This window comes from Tachysurus fulvidraco, chromosome 15 (assembly GCF_022655615.1).
Source record: "Tachysurus fulvidraco isolate hzauxx_2018 chromosome 15, HZAU_PFXX_2.0, whole genome shotgun sequence".
NCBI lineage: Eukaryota > Metazoa > Chordata > Actinopteri > Siluriformes > Bagridae > Tachysurus > Tachysurus fulvidraco.
Window position 1 is genome coordinate 7,996,856 of NC_062532.1, and position 19,046 is coordinate 8,015,901.

The window sequence follows — 19,046 nt, forward strand, 5'->3', positions numbered from 1 at the left end:
TCAGGTTGTGATTTAGAGAGCTGAATGATACTAATCTGACCGACGGGGAAAAAGTGATTACTGTACTTGGAATTCCAGTTGATGGCTGATTTGTAATGTACAAAGTTCAGCTCCATGGTGATGTTTAGTCCTAAACCACACCAGCAAGTCTGCACGACATCAAGGGAAAACTTGATCCAGTGTAATATAAATGTTTACAACATGTGGTGGCATGTAATTACAAGAACTTTTTTTTTTGGATAACCTTGACAAGATGTCAAAAACTAAACTTTTCTAAAAAAAAAAATAATAATAATAAAAAAATTCCAGGTTCTTATTCCTACTTTTTTTTTTTTTCTTCCCCAGTAGTTTTCATTACTGGCAAAGTAATCCGTCATTCACCAGGTTTTTGCAGTGTGGGTTGGAACCAGTGATTTAAACAAACAAACAAACAAACAAACAAACAAACAAACAAACAAACAACTTTTCTCATAAACTCCTGATATACTGCTTCCCCATATCTAGCGACAGAATCAAATGTCTAGCTAAGAACAACGGAATATTTTTGGCTATAAATCCAAATGACTGGAGCCGTTGTATGGAGTGTGATTTCAGTAGAACTGTATTTAGTTTCTATACCATTGAAAAAAAAAATGCACTTAGTTTGCAAGATCAATACTTCAAAAATATTTTGAGCTATATTTCATATTGAATTAATATAATATTGCACATAAATATAATCAACTTATGTCATTATTTCCATGTAAACACTTTAATAACACTATCTTGAAATAATTAGCTCAAATTAAACAAGATATTAATCAAAATAATAACAATAGAATCTTAAAATAACAAGCGCTCACTTATAGTCTTGATATCAAGTCTTGAGGTGTTCAGTCCAACATAGTAATAGGGGGTGAATACTTATGCACTCACATTTCAGTTTAACAAGGTTTGTTTTCTATTCCAATCTGGACTATTTTATTTGGTCTATTACATAAAATGCAAATAAATTAAATTAATTCTAATTACAAGTTGTAATGCAACAAAACAAACAACATATGGAGGGTTGAATACTTTTGCAAAGCACTGTAGATGGAATGTAACATTGCTTTTGGGATAAATTGGCATAAAACAAAAGACCCAAAGGTTGAAATGATCAAATGCACTGATAGCACTTTAAACCAAAACCGATGCAGATGTTAATTTGATTGAATTTTTTTTCCTCTTCAAGCCCAGGTTAAAATGTTGTATGTACACACTGAGCTGCAGGAGAACAGACTGAGCGCTGACTAAACTGACCACTAAACTGAACACTACACCAGTTCAAAATGTAATAAATAATAAAACCTCACACTCCAGCTTGTGTGTGTGAGAGATTGATGTAAGACTGATTTCTTGTGCCTTGATGGTTTTATAACGGTCTTAATTTTCTGAAACTACCTGCACATGCACATTTTTCCAAACCAGTAAAATGTATGGCCCACATGACCAGCATCAAACCGGCAAAACTATCCATCACTGCAGTAATGATTCATTTAATAAACTAGCAACAAAAACCTTCACTGCAAAGAAGACTTGCACTACTTAGAAGTAGTATATGGGCTTGTTTTGTGTCTATTCCTGTGCAATGTGATGAGTGGGTGTGGCCAGTGGTGATTTCCACAATAAAGTGGAAAAGATATGGAGGAGGAAAAAGAATTCTCATTACAGTTTGATTATATGAATGATGATCAAACCAGAGATTTTTGTATTTATAAATTCCTCACATTGAAAATAAAGACCAAAGCATATACCCTGTAGTATTTAAGTGTCACGCACACGCGCGCACACACACACACACACTTTCTTTTTATTTAAAAAAAAATTTAAAAATCCATAATAAAAATTTATTGATAAATAACTGGTATTAAAACCCAACTGGTATTAAAACCCATAGAGTACTCAAGTATCCATGATGAATGTGGCTATTCTTATGTCACAGAAGGACATCTGGGTAAAGCTAGAAATAAGAACATTTGGCTGAAATGCAGACAACTGACTGGTTGAAACAAAAAACAAAAATAGACATATCCCACTCAGTGATGTGAAGAAGGATACGCCTAACAATAATCACCTAAAAATGTCAGGCTGTGTAGGGGGTTAATATTGACTGTGAGGATCCTAAGGCTGTAGAACATTTGCATATTATTAAGAATATTTGCATTACATCCTGAAACGTAAATTTGTTAATATCTGTCCGTGCGATACACTGACATACACATTAAAGTGAAACTGTATTTGTAATATAGTCAAATGCATCTAGTATTTCCTGAATTACAAGGCACTATATAACTACTGACCATATTTTCTGACATCCGTCCTAATTTTAAGCCTTAAGTATTCTTGTTCCATCAGATCATTTTAAGCATTTATTTATAGAAAGAAGCAAACTTATCTATAATATATTTTTTCCATAGGCCCATAAATAAAATGGGCCAGTCAGCTGTATGGTCTGGTCTTTATCAGCAATCAGGTCTGAGTTTATGATGACCCATTAGTTCCTCAGGAGCTCTCAGCTGCACTACTGTAAACTGTTGTAGAAAGGACATTATTTACATTTACATTATTTACTGTAGGGTGTCACACAAATGAGGACGGGTTCCCTTCTGAGCCTGGTTCCTCTCAAGATTCCTTCCTCATATCATCTCAGAGTTTTTCCTTGCTGTTGTCGCCTCCGGCTTGCTCATTAGGGATAGGGATAGATATATAGTATCATATATTTAAAGTTAATCTTTTTAAAATGAATTTTAAACTTTAATTGTATATATTCACTTATTATTTTTTTTACTCTTCTCTTTCCATACTTCCATAAAGCTGCTTTTAGACAATGGAAATTGTTAAAAGTGCTATACAAATAAATTGAAGTGAATTGAATTGAATTACGTTTTGTGTAGATAATTGTTTTTACCAGTGTATCCATTGTGATAACGAAGAATGGTCTATCCTAACACACCACGTCTTACTGGCCAAACAAAAATGTCTTTATCTTCTTCATACTGTCCTGAAGATATGTTAACCGTCACTATATAATTCACAAATGAACAAAATTACAGTCTTTGATAAAATGTAGTCGCTGACAGCGAGCAGCATGAACAGTGATTCATACTTTACCCGACTCTTCTGTTTTCTATAAGATAGCACACCTAGCTACGATTTCTCACGGCCAACAAACCACTTCCTTATTTCTCTGTGGCCTTCTACCGAAACCTAACTGCTCCATGTTCTACTGTATTTAGCATCTCTATTACCTGTATAGTTACACATCAACTATACAAGCAGCAATAATATGCTAAGGATGTTTGCACTGTTACAGATGGATCGCAACATAAACAGACAAACGAATACATGTACATACTGTATATATGATGTACAGGACAAGATGTACGTTTCTTTTTCTTCAGTTTAGGCTCATGTAAGTACACAATTGTATTTCAACAACTGTAAGAGAGCAATGAAGTGCAATGTGGGCAACAACCTTTTTTATTTTCTTTTAAAAATACATTAATTTAGAGGTGCAGTATTGGTTTGATCCCACCAAACTGCTACTGTTGTTCTTTCGGCTGCTTGCTGATCAGGGACATCACAGCGGATCAGCATTTTTGATTTGCCACACGTTTTTAAGCTGGATGCCCTTACCGATGCAATTTATATACGAGCTTGGGACCGGCACTGACAGTTAGCTCATCAATGACTACATTAGTTCCCTGGCCGGGAATCGAACCTGGGCCACAGCAATAAGAGCTGTAATAGCTGTAGTAGCAATAATGCTACTTAAATCAAATCAATCACTCAATCAATAAATACAACAATATTTCTTATATATTTTTGTTATTAATTGGCCAAAAGTTTAAGTTTGCTTCACAGTTCTCACTTCAGGATTCATTTAGATTCTAGTGAATATTTGGGACAAAAAAACAGAGGAGTATAAAAAATGATGACTAAATTCTAAATACTTATTTAAATATAATAATCAATACAAAATAAGTTTCCTTTTTTTGTCTGTATAAAACTAAATAAATCAAAAATTACTATGAAAAGAAATATTCTTTAAAAACATGAATTTTAAATATTTAAGCAAACCTTTAAATTTTCCCCCAAATTATAATTGGATACATAAAGTCTCTGTCGGGGGGTGGGGGGTGGGGGGGGGGGAATAAGAAAGCCTGAAACAAACTCTGGCACTGAGAAGTCCTTTTAGCAGGAAATAGAGCTCCAAAACGGGCTAAAATGCATAATTAATGCATATTTAGTATAAATAATATGATGTGGATAAACATGATGTGAATCTGACATTCCCATGATGCACATTGTTAATTTTTTAAGCATCACGATGCTGACCTTTAAAAAACAAACAGACAAAAAAACAACAACATACTTTTATTGGGTGTGTCTTTTCATTCTTAAATGAATTTTCATATCACAGTGGGACACAAAAAAAACAACAAAAGACCATACCCACCTCCTTCTCCATTTGATAGTAATCAAGACCTTATGCACATCATCATGGACATAAACAGATTTATTTATGTGCGACAACCTTAAACAGCCGATGTTAATCAGCTTAATTAAAATAAAGTTTAATTTTTCATAAATAAAAATATTAAAAGCCTAAAAAATTAAACTCCATCCAAAAGAAACTTTCTGCTTTGGTCACCTTATTTATAAGTACCAGGCTCATTATGGTTATTGGCTGGGTGGAGATTATGCAGCTTTACTGGATTTAGTTCTCAGTTATTAAACCAAACAAGCTGGATGATCATATGTACGTTACTATATACAGTATATGAATCATCTTGTGAAACATTTAATATTTAAATTCCAAACAGTCCTGCTTATCTCATTCAGTCCTTCTTTCTCATATCTCTTCGACTATCTTTAAGTTCAATAAGGAAAAATATCAGAAGGTCAGTGGAAATGCTGTGCAAGAAGAAAGCCTTTAGAACCTTTAAAAACACAATGCACACATAAAATCCTGATGAACACAATGTTCTGTTCCTAAAACTCTGATGCTAATGTTAAGAAGCACTTAAGAAACACTTTTTAAGTTTTAATAAAATATTAATGCTGAAGGACCATATAGGGGGAGTATAGAGTAACACTAGCCATGTTTAACTTGCTGGTTACAGTAAGGAAAGGAAAAAAGTTATTAATCAATCATCATGGCACTGATGAAAGCTCTTGAACTCTCTGACATGCAGAGGAACTAGAGAGGAACATGCAGATACAAGCACATCTACAAATGATTTCCCTTCCGTCCTGAGGCGAGAATGACGGTTTTCCTCAGCAACATGTCAAAAAGTAAACTTACTCCATTTCCTGCCCTGCAGACTGTGGAATATTTACCTGTATATAAAACTGCTTTGAAGGAGTTCTTTACCTCTTTGGGCTGCTTATTGCGGAAGAATACGAAGTTGCCAAATCCACAGAAAACATTAGGACCACATTAGGAGAGAAGACTGAAGGCCTGACGATTAATATGGAGGAAAACTGGGGTATAATGACAAAAAACGGACTATGATCTAGCATCACACTTTTAAAACAAACAAACAAAAAAAAAGGTAAAACTGAAAAATGGCTGTCAAAATGGACAACATGAATGCATCAAAAGCCATAAAGAAGAGATACAAATGAAAGACATTCTGATTCTGAAATGCTGTAACACAATTTTACACAATTCAGTAAATGTGACTTGAGTGTGAGAATCTCTTTTCTGAGTGAATGTAGCCCACAACCTGGTTTGTCACTTCTCACTTCTCAGTAATTATAGGAAGTGTGCAGAATGACAGGTCTGAGGGCAGCATTGTATGTTGTACGATAACAACCAGTCCAACACAAACACCTAGAGAATGAGCTAAAAGGAGAACAGGCTGATAGATAAGCTGTTGTTTTGGATTTGAGAAGCAAAGAACCAGAGACTTGCTGTCCCCCACTGTGCACATACAACTAGTGATTGCCTAGTAATCTCGAAAGCCATGGAGTGCATGGCTGAATTTAACTCAAACATCATCCGTTCTTTTGCAAGCAAAGGACATGAAATAACTTTTAAATAAAAATCTAGGGATTAATCTAGGGATTTTAAATTAATCAAGGGAAAGGCTGAGTGGTTTTTAGGACTTTAAATACAACAAATAAGAGCTCTCTGAGCTGAAATAAAACAAAGCTTCTTTCTCTGCTTTCAATTAAAGATACATAGCTTTTTACTTTCTTTCAGAAAGGTTAGCAGCTATGCACTGAAATCTATGCCAGGAACCCAAGAACCACAGAAATGAGGTGGAATGAGGAAGCAAAGTTAGAATCATTTGTTTGTTATATACAGTAGTTGGCTAAAAAAAGAATAAACAAATATCACGGCTTGAATAAAGAGCTGGTACAAACTTCTAATCACCGTGAGTTTAAATTTGACAAGTGACTAAAATGTATCATCTGCTGAAAGACAAACACAATGAAAAAAGAAAATCAGTGCTGTGGCCAAAAACAGACGCTTTCTTTCTGACAATCTTCATGGTGCCAGACAAAAGAACAGTGGAAACACTGAAAAATAAAAGCATATTAAAAGCAGAATTGCATGCTGAACAACTTCTTTTTTCCAAACAGCATCTTTAAAAATGGGATTTCCACAGGGATCATGTTCTGGGACACTCAGATTTGATGTCAACTCCTGGTCCTTTGCCAGGAGAAATTGAACAGCCATCATTTTAAGCCCCAGTCACGTATCATGTTCATATAGCTGTTTTTAACCATTGTTCAGCCCTGTCTACAGTTTCTTAGAGAAACTTGTGGCCCGCAGCTTCATGAAGAACTACAAACCAATCAGAATCCAAAACCCGTTTAACCGTTAACCTCATAAGAGAAAGAGTTCAATTTGTATAGCAACTATGTTTTAAAAAGAAAGTTGTGATAAAACAGATTTGAATGCCCAAAGAGCAAGCCAGACGCAACCATGGCATGGAAAAAAAAAACCTGAGAAGACAAGAGGAAGAAACCTTAAGAAAACCCATCGTATTTAAGGTGACACCAGACAATGAGATTAAATCACTGCTCTTCTACAATTCTTTACTATAACGTCAAACAGTATTAAGTGTGTTGAATGAGGAAGGATACTGTGAAGAAGAGTCCTGGGATCAGCTCATGGCAGCCTTTGTGATTGCAGCAGCACTTCTTGGCTCACTATATAGATAAGATTATCCACATATCCACCAATTTGTTGCAGTATATACTGTAAGTATTCTCCTAAGCCAGACTTGTAGCATTTTCTCAATGTGACCAAAAACCACAGAAGAGGTTTAAGGAAATATTAATCAAACCAAATAAAATGTTGCTTTCTGTGCTTGTGAAAGAAATATTCACTTATCATTCATCTCTGCTGAGTTTTGGTTTCTAGTGTGTGTTCATGCAAGGGTTTCCTTCTGAGTCTGGTTCCTCTCATGGTTTCTTCCTCATATCATCTCTGGGAGTTTTTCCTTGCCACTGCTACATCTGACTGCTCATTATAAAGGGATAAATATAAATTGACATTTTAAATTGTGTAATATTTATACAGAATTTTTGTATATCTGAAAAGCAGCTTTGATACAATGTCCATTGTTAAAAGTTATATGCAAATAAAATTGAATTGATAGTCAATAGGAAGAATGATGGGGTACAGAAATAGCACTAGTATAACCCCCCCCCCCCCCCAAATAATAGAATAACATGCTCTTTATGGCATAATACTTATTTACCACTCTGAAGATGATTATTTTTCTATATACAGCATGTGCCCAAATGCTTATTCCTTTTACGTGGCAGCAATTTATGAAGGATTACTTGTATTTTATTTAACCTTTGTTTTTTTTTTGTTTTTTTTTAAATAGTAAAACAAGGGAAAGCATGAATTCCAACATCTTGAAGTATCTCCCGTAGCGGAACTTATTGACTTTTACAAAGTGCTGAAACCAAAGATTCCTCCGCCATACTACTGCAGTCATGATCTGGCGAAGTTTCAGAGTTCACAACAACTGATCTTCATTAAGCCTAACCCCTGCATCTGGAATATGTCAACCGTTTTGCCTTCAACTTATGTTATCAGGCTAAATGCTGATTTCTGGAACAGACCCCAGATGGGCCAACTAGCCTTGCTCTTACAAAACTTCTTTTGATTGCTAGAAAATTATTAGCACAGCAAAGACATGACAAAGCAAAGGGGGAACCAGCTGCTTTTTAGCCCAGAATGTTTGAATACTTTCTCTGCAATTACCAAATGTCAGGATAGCTGACAAAAGAGGATTCAGTAAGCTGGATTCTTGGTTTAAGTCCCTTATTGATAATTTGCTCCAGTATAGACTGGTTTAAATAGAAAACCTTCATTCTATTTAAACATATGAATTTGCATTTAAAACTAGGCTAATGCTCATTTAATCATGGAATGCCAATTTACTGCAAATTGTGCCACATTATTTGATGTGAGAGTGCTGGACATTCAATCCACCATTTTCTACCAATCTACAAAGCAATAATCCCTAAAAAACAAAACATCCACAAGTCTTAAGTGCATGTGAATTAGATCAGTGGAGATGAAGATTAAACTTTTTTCAGTTTCAAGGGTCAGTCACTGAGGCATCTTGATTGACAAATTATTAAGAAAGAAAATAATCAAATTCTTAAAATAATTATTCTTTGTTAGAATATTTTAAATATTTAAAATAATCAAATTCTTTGTTAGAATATTTTATACCACAGTGATGTTGAATTCTAAAGTCTGTTTGTCAGAACGTTTTGATTCATTTTCTAATATCTGATAATAAATCAGATAAAAATCTGATGGTAACTCCGACAATCATTTAAATCAGGTTTATGCGACTATGTTCGAATTTTACAGTAACAGAATAACACGCATTGGGGCATGCTAAAAGTTTTTTTTCATACAACATAATGCCCCTTTTGTGTTGTATTCCATTTGTCCTATTTATCTTAGTCATATGTTATATGTAAATGTCCTACTTATCGATCTATCTGTTTCGCTATATAGATATAAGCAGTAGTAAGGTGGTGCAGTGGGTAACATCTCACACGTCTCACACCTTCAGAGTCCCTGGTTCACTTCTGAGCATGGTTTACTGTCTGTAAGAAGATCTGCATGTCTTTTCCTCTGGGTTCTCCAAATACATGCCAGTGTGTGGATTGTCTATGCTAAAAAGTCCCTAGGATGTGTGTTTGTGTGTGCATGCAGAGAGTATATGCGTACAAAGAGTTTGTTCCCAGGAATGACCAGCTCCACCATAACCCTTTCCAGGTTGAAGTGGTCAGTGAAGATCACTTAATGAATGAATTAAAACAATAGACACCCACAATTTAACTTTGTATTATTCAGCAGTAATTTCCTTTTTGATATTACATTGGTCACTACAAAAGACCTATTGATAACTACAAATGACCTATTGACAAAATGTGGATTGTGTGGTATTTTGGTTGACAGTTAATCACAAATAAATAATAATGACTGATTAACAATTAAAAACAAGGCCCGATCTTGCATTTCTAATTAGCACCATACTAGGCAAAATTCACTGGAAATATATGACCTTGATGTATAATGAAATAAACATGCCATTGAAGTGTAGTTGATGTAGCTGCTTTAAGCCTTTCCCAATTGTGCTAGGATTGCATTGTGGGGATTAATATTGTGTTGAATTGTGTTATAAACCAGGCATTGCGTTTCAGGAGTGCGTTCAGTCACAGACTTGTTTAACCAAGATGCTTGACAGAGCGACACAGGAAATATTTCCTACCTGTTCCCATAGGACTTTATAATTCCTTTCTACAACAACATATCTCACTGTGCAACAATATACCTTTACCTGTAGTTTTTTATTTTTTGGATATATTATCTTAGTGAATACAAGTTTCTATCTTTGTATTCATATTTTGGCGCCATATTTTGGAGCTGCAGTAACAAACCCAATTTCCCCCTGGGGATTAATAAAGTAGTCAGATTCTGATTCATTTTGCAGCATACTATAATATCTGATATTATAAAAACCATATGTTTAAAAATCAGCAAAATCAGGAAATCCTCAAATTCAACAAAATACTGTCTTTGGTGAAAGGTATTGAGGAAGTGAGTGGACTAGCAGTGAAGCCAAAGGCATTTTTACAGAACAGTTCATTGTGGTAGTCAGTAACAGTATATGAAAAGCACCTGATAACACAGAAAATACTTAAATAACATGATGCATCCATCCCAAGTTATTATCCTGTAACCTGAGATTTATTTTTTGGGGTTTCCGTTTTGAGCCGTGACAGTACTGGAAAGAGTCAAACATGTGGACTGTAACATCAGAGCAAAGGCTGTGACATTAGACAGCTGCTCCATAGTTTATCACCCCATGGAATTTTAGACACCCCACGGGATTGCAGAAAAAAATACAAAAAGATATGGACTACATAAGTTCAAAGTTAGTGCTGCATTACATGCTTATAGTGCTTGAACATGGGCGAAGACAGAGCAGGACACAGCTGGATGTGAAAGTCTACATGTTGGGCAGAAGATGGCTCCAGAACTGTTCATGTGACAAAGTTGCTTCCAGAAGTAAGCAACAAAAGTTACACTTGGGTTTGAAAATGCAATGCTGTGGATCAAAGTGAAAACCCTAGCAAAGAGGTTCTAACACTGACACACACACACACGCGTGCACACGCACACACACACACTAGTAAAATTTCAAAGAATGCCAGGATGAGAAACTGCTGCCAGCCCTGTAACCTGCACACAGTAATTACAAGGCCAGGAGTGAAGGTGCAGACAGAAATCTGTGGATGGGTGAAAAAGGAATGGAGTAATGGAATCCACACACCCCCCTCTACACACACACACACACACACACACACACACACACACACACACACACACACACACACACACACAAGCACACGCAGAGCTCACAACACCTCCCCTATTTTCGTAACAGCAAAAAGCCAAACATCTATAAAGTGCTCAAAGGGAAAAACTAATCTTACTTTGGAAATGAGAGAAATCTGACTCCATGCCAACAAACCAGAGTTTGCATGTTCTTTAAACATTCAGGATCTAGCTACCCACTTCTCCATTCCGCAGAAGCACAGCATCTACAAGGCAGTAGTGCAGACAACACAGCAGTAGAAAGAACATGGAAACCGGAGGAGGGAAAAATGTACAAGACAATGCAAACTCACCCGACTGCTCAGGCTCTATCCTTCAGTGTGAAACACAGTCAGAGCCACTCAGCCTCTCACAAGCTCCGCCCACTAGCCAGCTCATGTGAGCTGCTCTCTCTCTCTCACTCACACACACACACACACACACACACACACACACACACACACACACACACACACACACACACACACACACACACGATCACTCCCCTTTCCACTTCCACAGGATGGGGGAAGAAAAAACTAGGATAGGGAGGAAGATAGAACCACTTATGAAAACACAAACAAGTTATCTCTTCCAAAATGTATCCCATGAAGAAAAAAAATGTAAGAAAACTGAAAAGTCAAAGATTTTATAAAATTACAAAAGGTGCACACACACACATCAAAAAAGTACATGGATAATGCACCAAAAAAAAACCTTAACTAAAAAATTTATAAGGAATAAATAAATAAATAGTAAAATGTAGTATTGTCATAAAATATTAATGACAACAAATGTTTAAAAATGAAACAAAAAGTAATAATTCATGGCATTATTATTTTTGTCCTACAGTTTATCTTGTCTTTATTTACTTGCCGATATCCACCCCTCAGCCAGCTCTTCACTTCCAACTAACACCCAGGGAGGATGAAAGCTAACACATGCTTCCTTCAGGACAATTCAATCCACCAAAGTGCATTTTTTTCCAAACTGCTGCTCATCACAAGACACTGTAAGTTACATGGAGGAAGTCTTTTCCACCCACTTTTCGAATACATTTAATTTATGTGGCTGAAAAATTCTTAAATTATGTTTTAAATAAGCATGTTGTCTTTTTTTATGCTGAACAGTTCTATTACACGATATCATGTGCAGGATGCTGGACATTTACTCTGACCACAGGTAAGAAATTTAAAATCAAGCTAAATAGCCACCCCATCCACCCCAGATACAAAAAGTATGGAACCCCAGGCATAGGCCATCATAAAACTCAGGCCACAACACTCTTGGAATCTCAACCAACTTCCTGTGTACCAAAGGAACTGGGGTTTCGAGTTTCAGCATTGTGTTTTATAAGGCAGCACAAAAACGTATGCTTAAGATGTTTGGATAGGTTTACTGTGGCTTTCAAAGCTAGTTTTCTAGTCCGCTGAGGGCACTCTGCTGTCTGCATTCCCCTTTTCTTCTCAGTTCCTGCTCAGTTACACCATATAATTACTAAACTACTAGAATAACTTAAACATCTGAACAATTTTACCTTTTTTGTTCATTTTTTAGATAACAGCATGCCAGACAACAGGTCTGCGGATAAGAACAGATTTATTCGTAAATCTGGTGTTCATGAAAATCACAGAATTTTGGAATAGTATCCAGCTTGTGATTCTGTTAGTGATGCATAAACTTTGCAAATAAAACTAATTTAAAATTATAAATTATCAGCTTCAAATTGAAATTGAATATTTATGTACGGATTATGCTGTCAAGTTGAAGTAGCTTATGTGGCTCAACAGCATTAAGTGACTGATGTAGTGTAAGCTGCCATGTGTCCCTGTCCCTAGAGTTCTGTACATCATCCCCCGGCTTGCTATGAAACTTCATGCTTTTCTAACACTGCTTTGGGGAGGGTGCGGTGGGGCATTCAGGCAACCAGTTGCTGAAACAGTTTGATTTTTTTCACAGGTGAAAAAAAAAGAAGGAAAATTGGAGAAATAAATTATTTATAATTTTATATGTATTGTAGAAATATTTGTTTCCCCCAATTTTCCATTTTTTCCCACTATTTGACATCAAAGTAACTTTATTTCTTCCAAAGAGAAAACCTTTCTTTTTGTACATTTTTCTTTTCAACTGTGTGAGCTTTACCTTTTATGGAGTTTTGTGAACATCAACAAATGGAAAACACTTGCGCCGTGAACAGACCTGGTAATTTACAGGTGATTGACGTTCATCAACAAATGCACGCAAGTATGAAGAAGATCAGTGTTTCCAAACCTTTACTAAATACGGTCGTTTTTTTTTGTTCAGTTTGACTTATGGACAAAAAAGCTATAATCTTTCCTTACATGTTATTAACATCAGCCTTGTAGCAAAACTAAAGAAGCCTAATTCACACAAACACGTCCCAGTTGAGCAACTACATTTGGAGTAGGGGGAAATTATGTAAATCTCAATCTTTCTAAATGATCCCTTTTAAAAAGACTGAAGAGGAAAAGTGCTCAAGTTTGTGGTTAGGAATACCCTGGCATCTGCTTTACTGGATGAGTCCTCGAGCTCCCCACCCCCCGTCAGTTCATTTCCGTCCATTTACAGCTGCTCAAGTTTTTCCAGCTGTGTACTTCAGTTTAGAGGAAAAGCACAGGGGACACAAAACATCTTTCACTTGCAGTTACACACTCAGTGCAGTATAGTAGTGAGGAGTATGCATGTGTGAATATAGCACGTGCACAAATCGGGCACTAAAGGGCCATCGGTATGACATTTGTTGCTCTCAAAGTGTTAAAATTTTCTAACATTTACACTTTAAAACTTGACTTTTTGCAGTAACTGTTCATGATCACAGTGGAATTACACACTGAAATGAATAAACCTGTGATGGAATGTCTCATGCACACACACATGCACACTAACACAGTGACTTACTGACACCTGTACATATATACTAACACACACCAATACACATATAATGACACTAACTTAAACTCATGCACACACCCACACTTACAGTTACAGATTCTTCACTCACAGTCTCAGAGCTGCACACACGTTCAGCCAGTCAGTCACAGACACGCCCAAACTTACACTCTTTCAGACACCCACACAGAGACTCACACAGACTTACTGTACTGTCAGACACACAAACTACCCGTTTGCTCATTTACTCACCCTCACTCACAGACTCACTCACACATTTACTCTCAGACTCAAAAATTCACTCACTCAGACTCACTCACAGATTCACTTGCTCAAAGATTCACTTACTCACAGACTCACTAAACATAGATTCACTCACAAACTCCCTCATTCACAGACTCCCTCAGTTTTCCTCACTAAACATAGATTCACTCACAGACTCCCTCACTAAACACAGGCTCACTCACAGACTCCCTCACTAAACACAGGCTCACTCACAGACTCACTCACAGTCTCCCTCACTAAACACAGGCTCCCTCACTAAACACAGGCTCCGTCACTAAACACAGGCTCCCTCACTAAGCACAGGCTCCCTCACTAAGCACATTTAATCACAGACTCCCTCACTAAACACAGACTCCCTCACTAAGCACATTTAATCACAGACTCCCTCACTAAACACAGACTCCATCACTAAATACAGATTCACTCACTCAGACTCACTCACAGGCTCCCTCACTAAACACAGACTCGCTCACAGGCTCCCTCACTAAACACAGACTCGCTCGCAGGCTCCCTCACTAAACACAGGCTCCCTCACTAAACACAGACTCGCTCACAGGCCCCCTCATTAAACACAGACTCGCTCACAGGCCCCCTCATTAAACACAGACTCGCTCACAGGCCCCCTCATTAAACACAGACTCGCTCACAGGCCCCCTCATTAAACACAGACTCGCTCACAGGCTCCCTCACTAAACACAGACTCGCTCACAGGCCCCCTCATTAAACACAGACTCGCTCACAGGCTCCCTCACTAAACACAGACTCGCTCACAGGCTCCCTCATTAAACACAGACTCGCTCACAGGCTCCCTCACTAAACACAGGCTCCCTCACTAAACACAGGCTCCCTCACTAAACACAGGCTCCCTCACAGGCCCCCTCATTAAACACAGACTCGCTCACAGGCCCCCTCATTAAACACAGACTCGCTCACAGGCCCCCTCATTAAACACAGACTCGCTCACAGGCTCCCTCACTAAACACAGACTCGCTCACAGGCTCCCTCACTAAACACAGGCTCCCTCACTAAACACAGGCTCCCTCACTAAACACAGGCTCCCTCACTAAACACAGGCTCCCTCACTAAACACAGGCTCCCTCACTAAACACAGGCTCCCTCACTAAACACAGGCTCCCTCACTAAACACAGGCTCCCTCACTAAACACAGACTCGCTCACATGCCCCCTTATTAAACACAGACTCGCTCACTAAGCACATTTAACGTAAGGAATACACAAATATTTAAAGAATGAAAACTTCACTTTTGTGATTTTTGTTATTGATTTTTTTCCCTTTAACAGCACACTCCAGCACTTAATTTATTCCCAAATTGAAAATACATATTTTTGAGATTTGATCTTTTGTTTTATCTGTTTAAAGTCAAAGTTGTAGAATTTCACTTATAAACAGGGTCCTGTTATTGACATTACAGCATCTACAAACAGTATCTTGTTCCCTTGTTTCTTTTGATGCTAATACAACAGAATAAACCTGGAAACAGAAAGTGCAGTCACCTGTTCTGAGACACACATATATTTTGCTCAACATTTGTAAGGTAGTCTGAGATAATGGTGCATTGAACTAGTAGCAGTTAAGGTGTACTGCATGTTGTTTGTATAATGTATTCTGTATTTTAGCCATTAGTTCTTTGTTGTATAAGAAAATTCCCACAAACTTTAGTATAAAATATATTACATTACAATAATTTCTTTTATTTACATTTATCCCTGCTCTGGGTACGACGGTAATTTTGTTCAATGGCACTAATAATCAAACCAAGAATATGGTTAATTCCAGAGCCATATCCTATGGAGCAATTACAGTATTCATGCTTACTGACTTCCTCCAGAAAGACCAGCGACATCATGATCAGTTACACAGCAACTGTCTCTCTCTCTCTCTCTCTCTCTCTCTCTCTCTCTCTCTCTCTCTCTCTCTCTCTCTCTCTCTCTTTCTCTCACAAGTCACAAGCTGACGTGTCACAGCAACATTCCAGCTGTGTCAGCAATGAGTTATGATGACACAGTGAAAACCCTCACACACAACATGCTATACTGTATCTTATTGCAATGATTGTCATGATTGTAGCAGTCTTTAAAAAATTACGCTGACTAAGCAAACAAGTCCAAGTCACTGACTCTAGAATGAGCCATTTTGTGAGCCAACTCTAATTGGTCAGTTCATGCTAGCTGGGACAAGGCAGCAGGACATAACTACATAATCTACAGAGATCATTTCTTGTTGTGTGTTCCAGGTCCCTGCAGGCTTCCATGGTGAGCTGTGGCAGGCTAGCAGATTGACCGACTCAGAGAAGTGTGTTGGCACAATGCGTTCCTGGCTTTAAATTGAGCAAAGCTGGCAAAGGCTTGGTTCATCTACCCATGACAAAACCGTACAGAAGGACCATCAAAACTAATGTTCACAGACCAAGCGTGGGCCTGATAAATTCTAATCCAGCACAGCAATGAATTTAGAATCACTGATCTAAATGAAAACTATTTTGTGCACCATGATTTAACTGAAAGGTTTGAAAAACATCTGGTGGTTCATACCCCACTAGGGGACAAAATAAAACAATAAAACAGTGCCATACAAAAAAGAAAAAAAATTTAAATAATTAATTCTGGAATTCTTCAGAAGTAATGTTACTTTGCAACCATGTTTTCCTGTAAAAGAACTTAACTTAGGGTTTTCAAACATATTTCATATTATAATAATAAATTTAAAGCCATAAAAATGCTTTTTTCAAAGAAAGGAATGGAGTACTTTGTCCGGTTAGCCCATACACACCAGCCGACATGGATAAAGAGAAATCCTACACATGCTCTGTATTTTGTAACGTGGCCCCACAGAACCATGACCCACAGCTAGAGGGACACACACATGCCTTAAAATACAGTACATGCTTGTGGCTTAGTTATTCAAATAAAATTCTTAAAAAAAAATAAAATAATTATATATATATATATATATATATATATATATATATATATATATATATATATATATATATATATATATATATATACACACATACAAAATTAAAAACACCCACACTATCACACGTACCTGTAACAGAGAGTCACAAGTCTCTACCTGACTAACAGCTTCTCCTGCTGGAGATAAGTGGAGCTGCACATTTAATGGGTGGATAACGAACAGAGGATTGAACTTACATAATCAGTCAAACAGAAAGAATTAGCAAACACAAGGTTGATTCTGAGCTGAAATTCTGAGTTCACTGATAGTGATAATATATTTAATTCTTGTAAATGAACGATTTTGAACTAAAGGCTTTTGTTAAATATTTATTGGAAGATTTTTCACATCTTTTTTTGCTATGGCAAGTTGTTCGGCAATCTTTGTGTACGTCAGTATTAGATTTTTATATACATGTTTCTAAAAAGTTATTGTGTATATCCAAAATAATGTATCATACTTTTAACAAAACTTTTGGCTGAACTTATCTAAGGAACAAAAAAATAAATGCTATTATTCTAAACTCTATTAATTCTACTGCTATTATAAAAGGAAAATATATAATAAACTAAATATTGTTTGTTCTTTATCATGTACACCTACCGTGACATATAGGGCAGTTACTTTAAACTAATAGTATACTGAATTTCATCTTTTTATCAGTACCGAGTTCCATCTTTCATCACCACTGGCGGTCCAGCATAAGACCACCACTGGCCAGACGATACTTGGGTGGTGGATTGTTCTCAGTATCATGCTGTGCCTGTGTCTGCAGGAGCAATGGTGCTGGATTTTCAACCTCTCTGCCACTGCATACCAAAAATACATATTGATCCTGCTGCCAAAAAGAACAATTTATTAGGAACATTCAGACTTTCCCAGACCATCCATTAGCCAGTGAACTGCAGAAGAGTGCACTCATGGGCATCACACATATCTTTAAAAAGGCTCTATGATTAATCCTACTGATCTCTTGTTGGATTCTCGATTCAATAGAACGTTCAGCAAGCGAAATGAATGCTCAGTTGTTGCAGGGCCTCTTATTGGCTTGGACACTGGAAAACATACTATTTATTTGTCTTAAAAAATAAATAAAATAAAAAATAAATAAAAAAGTCGGGTTGCTTTTGTGTGAAGTATGCTTTGGGTCATTGTTCTACACTGTGAAGCACTGTTCGATAAGTTTACTTTTTGCTGAAACTAAGCATACTTCAAAATGTATCCTGCTGCTTTTGTGTACTGTAATATCAGTATATACAGTACAAGGGAACTGGTTCCACTGGGAATCATGCATGCCCATGTCTTCCCTTCTCCATACTCTTCTCTTGTCCAATTGTCCACAGGATGTTGCTCGAAATCTCTATGGCCTTTTTTAAAAATTGTTTTTGGGCAAACTCTAATCTGATTTTTTTAGGCTTACCAATGGTTTAGATTTTGTGGTCAATCCCCTGTATGTACGGTATGATCTTCTCATGCTTGTTGACTTTGACACAGATACACCTACCTCCCAGAGGGTGTTCTTGATCTGGCTAACTGTTATTGTAGGGTTGCTTTCCATGGTCCTCTTAAGCCTTTAGGTGTTCTTGAGTTCACTAGTGCATTCTATGTTTTTAACAGTTGATTTGGCCACACATGTTTTTTTTATTGTTATCTCTCTGATGGATTTATTGATGGGGTTACCGCTCTTTGGACCTCAGTTAACAGTAACAGATTCTATGATAAATGCACACTTGTGATCAACTCTAAAACCTTTGTTCCATGTTTGTTCCATTAAAAAGTGTGGGGGAGAGAGTTTGCACTGAAAAGGATGTAGTAAAAGATCAGCATAGTACATAAAACAGCATGCTTTAGTCAACTGTCCTTTATCACATTCATCAGACCTGTACAATCTTGCAAGCAATGGCTTGGAAATCCACGTAATAATGAGCCCAAAATATGAACCGTACTAATACTGAAACAGAGACCCTCTTTGTCT

General features: G+C 36.9%; 1 protein-coding gene across 6 annotated transcripts in view; it reads right to left on the reverse strand.

Moving 5' to 3' along the window:
• Positions 1-19,046, reverse strand: part of septin9a (septin 9a) — a 70,585-nt gene that overhangs the window by 14,701 nt on the left and 36,838 nt on the right. The window contains exon 1 of one of the 6 annotated variants that reach the window (XM_027171776.2): positions 11,212-11,356. The exons of 4 other annotated variants lie outside the window; for them this stretch is intronic. Coding sequence is in view for 1 of the 2 variants with exons in the window: in XM_027171775.2 (XP_027027576.1) it covers positions 11,017-11,044 (28 nt within the window). In the remaining variant the exon portion in view is untranslated. Of the gene's footprint in view, positions 1-11,016; positions 11,060-11,211; positions 11,357-19,046 lie in introns of those variants that run through there. One more of the 6 variants, XM_027171775.2, reaches the window with a different exon arrangement.